At 48.0% G+C, this 2,652-nt stretch overlaps 2 protein-coding genes across 2 annotated transcripts; one reads left to right on the top strand and one right to left on the bottom strand.

Annotated features, from left to right (window-relative positions):
- The first annotated feature begins 304 nt into the window (after positions 1-304).
- Positions 305-909, top strand: BDB00DRAFT_850756 (uncharacterized protein). The gene is made up of 3 exons (XM_053125463.1): positions 305-387; positions 497-611; positions 677-909. Exons 1-3 carry the CDS (start codon positions 334-336, stop codon positions 901-903), a joined length of 396 nt encoding a protein of 131 aa, XP_052974216.1. The 5' UTR covers positions 305-333; the 3' UTR covers positions 904-909.
- BDB00DRAFT_850751 (uncharacterized protein) lies at positions 910-2,652 on the bottom strand. The gene is made up of 2 exons (XM_053125462.1): positions 2,481-2,652; positions 910-2,304 (listed from the first exon to the last, which is right to left on the bottom strand). The coding sequence occupies exons 1-2, from the start codon at positions 2,485-2,487 to the stop codon at positions 1,142-1,144; spliced, it is 1,170 nt and encodes a 389-aa protein (XP_052974215.1). The 5' UTR covers positions 2,488-2,652; the 3' UTR covers positions 910-1,141.

Here is a 2,652-nt window from a genome sequence, read left to right as displayed (position 1 = left end):
TTGCTCTAAGCACAATAGCGCCCGCTTCTGCATGGATCGCTTTGTTGCAGATCGATTGGAGTTGACAACAAAGAAAGCTGATGATGATCCTGCGCAGGTTTAAGCACAGCCATTTTGAAAATCTCTTCAAGCTGTGTCCTTGATGTTCAGTGATAATAACAAGGTAGACCGATGATTTGACGAGTGCACATGGTAAAATGCGATTTTCTTGGTGGCGTGGTTTGTTGCTAAAGGCATCTACCCCCGCACCTAGGCTAATTAGGCTCCGAGGCGGTGGATATGTATGGTGGCTGGCTGGAATAGAACAATAATATTCGAAATTTACACACCACCATGAGCAACAACAATAACGACAATAATCAGCCCACTTTTACAGATGCCTTGCAGGTAATTCATTTTACTGTTGCGTAAACAAGCAAGGTCATCCCCACCTTTTTTTAACCTGACTGGTTGCTCACTACCGACGCGTCATTGGCAACAACAACAACAACAATAGACAATCAAAGTAGACGATTTTAAAAATGTGGGTAAAATACCATGTGCACGAAATGCATTACTCTACGGCATGGGTGGTGCATTTGGCGCTGGAGGTATTCGATATATTGTAAAACGTAAGCACAAAGCTAGAGGTAGCAGTTTACGAAAATGTAATAATGATGATTTTTTAATAAACCAGGGACGGTACCATCAGCAGCCAACTGGGCGGTAGCAGCATTCTGCGGCATATCATTGATCAGCTTTGAAATGTGTCAGATGGATAGAAAGGCCAAGCTGGAGCGGCTACATCTGATTGTCAAGGAAACCAATTCACGAGGAGGCAAGCGACAAGTTGTAGATGAGCAGGGCAAAAATGGAGCATTCCATGTAGTAGTTGATACATCAGAAAATGATAAAAAAGAGTAAAAAAAGGAGACTTTATTGTATACGGTTAACTTTAAAAGGTATGAGATTTGCAAGCTATTTGGGATATAATAGAGAGAAAGATAAGAGAAAGACGTAAAAGAAGAAGAAGCTATAAGAACAGAGTTAGAGTAGCAAAGAGAGAGAGAGAGATAAAGAGGCATTTAGAGTGTGATAAGGAGTGGAGAAGTAGCGTAAAAGTCAGTCAAGTCAAAGACGACGGCGTCGATAATGGCAAACTTTACTGTTGGGAAGCGGTGGTGGCATCGTCGGTGGAAGCAGCGATCTTGTTGTTGCCGAAGGGGACGTACGGGCCGAGATCCTTCTCAGCTTTTTGGCGAGCGGATTCGGCATAACCCCGAACCTGCAAGTGGACGTTCTGCAAAAGCGGCAACAGCTGAGCTTGCAAGTTCTGGGTCACGTTCTTAGCCTTGTCATACGTCGTAATATCAGATCGAGCGTACTCCTTCTTTGCAAAGCTGTACTGGGCGGTGGCGGTATCGGCCAGAGTTTGCAGACGTGATTTGAGCCAGTCGGGCAATTCAGTTCGTGTCTTGACAAATCCGGCGAGCTGGTTGAGCTGTGATGTCAACGTGCCGTGTAGCTGATGGAACCGTTCAGTGACCGCTGCGGGAACACGCTGCTGGGCGGCCTGCGAATACACTGTGATCGAGTGCCGCAGCGTCTCTTGGATAAACTGCAACTGGTTCGTGGCCGTCTGGACAATCGACAGATTGGCAAGGTCATCGCGGGAACGAGGTGTGTTTTCGATGACTAGTTGACCCACACGCGACGATGCCTCGTGCAACAGCTGATAGACACGCACAGCGTGGCTTGCATTTGCTGTTGTTGTATTGTTCTTATCGAACGATTTGCGCTTGGTGTTTTGAGGGGCGGGTAAGTAGCGGTCGATGGTGTGTTCCATTGTGTCGACGACGGTAGTGATGCGGTCGTTGGCAGCACGAGCAGCAGCCTGTGCAGGGGTGGTCAATCGCTGGCGTACACCGGTAATGATGTCCCGAGGAGGTGCCTTGACGGCACTCACAATCTCAGCAGTGGGCTGGTTGACAACGGGGAAGTGGTTCTGAATCAAATCAAGCGATTTGCAGCCAAGGTCGTCGGCGCGTTGTACGTGCGGCTGGACGTAAGTTTCATAGTACGTCTGAACGTACTTTGGCTGGTAGCTGCTGACGGTGCTCAGGGTGTTGTTGGCTTTATCAATCGCAAACGTCGCCACTTTGGATTTTCCTGCATATGCTTTGACTGTCGAGAAGCCGTCCTGCACAATCGGATAAGACGTCACGCGCGAAACAAACCCATAGCCCAACGACGACGACAGTTTGGGTTGTCCGTTCTCGGCGGGGATCCCGTTTGCCTCGGTGTGCTTGACGTGCCCGTCGTGACCTTCCATGAAGAAGAAAAGCAGTAGAGGTAAAAGTTTGATGGAAAGGGAAAGAAGAAGAAACAGGCGGGTGAGAAATTTTCGGGTCTCCAGCTATTAAGAGGCAGGGGCCTGTGCTTATCGCAGCACCGCCACCCGCCTTTATCACTCGCTCTCCTTGTCTCTCACCCAACCTTACAGCACATATGTCACAAATGTGATGTCTGGTGGTGATGTGTGTTGTGCTTATCGGCAAAGAGAAAAGAACATACCGTTGGTTTCGAGATGATTGTGGTTTATCGCCATGAAAGAGAAACTAGTCGAAAAGAGAAAGGAAAGAAAGGGAGAAAGAGAGAGAGAGAGAGAGAGAG

Source organism: Zychaea mexicana, assembly GCF_025766255.1.
Source record: "Zychaea mexicana strain RSA 1403 chromosome Unknown BDB00scaffold_121, whole genome shotgun sequence".
NCBI lineage: Eukaryota > Fungi > Mucoromycota > Mucoromycetes > Mucorales > Lichtheimiaceae > Zychaea > Zychaea mexicana.
This window is presented reverse-complemented; position numbering and strand designations above follow the sequence as displayed.

Bases quoted from the DNA above. Each gene is read 5' to 3' on its own strand.
- BDB00DRAFT_850756 (XM_053125463.1), top strand. From the start codon at position 334: ATGAGCAACAACAATAACGACAATAATCAGCCCACTTTTACAGATGCC. The intron at 388-496 runs GTAATTCATTTT...CAACAACAATAG, and splicing joins CTTTTACAGATGCCTTGCAG to ACAATCAAAGTAGACGATTT. The intron at 612-676 runs GTAAGCACAAAG...TTAATAAACCAG, and splicing joins TATTCGATATATTGTAAAAC to GGACGGTACCATCAGCAGCC.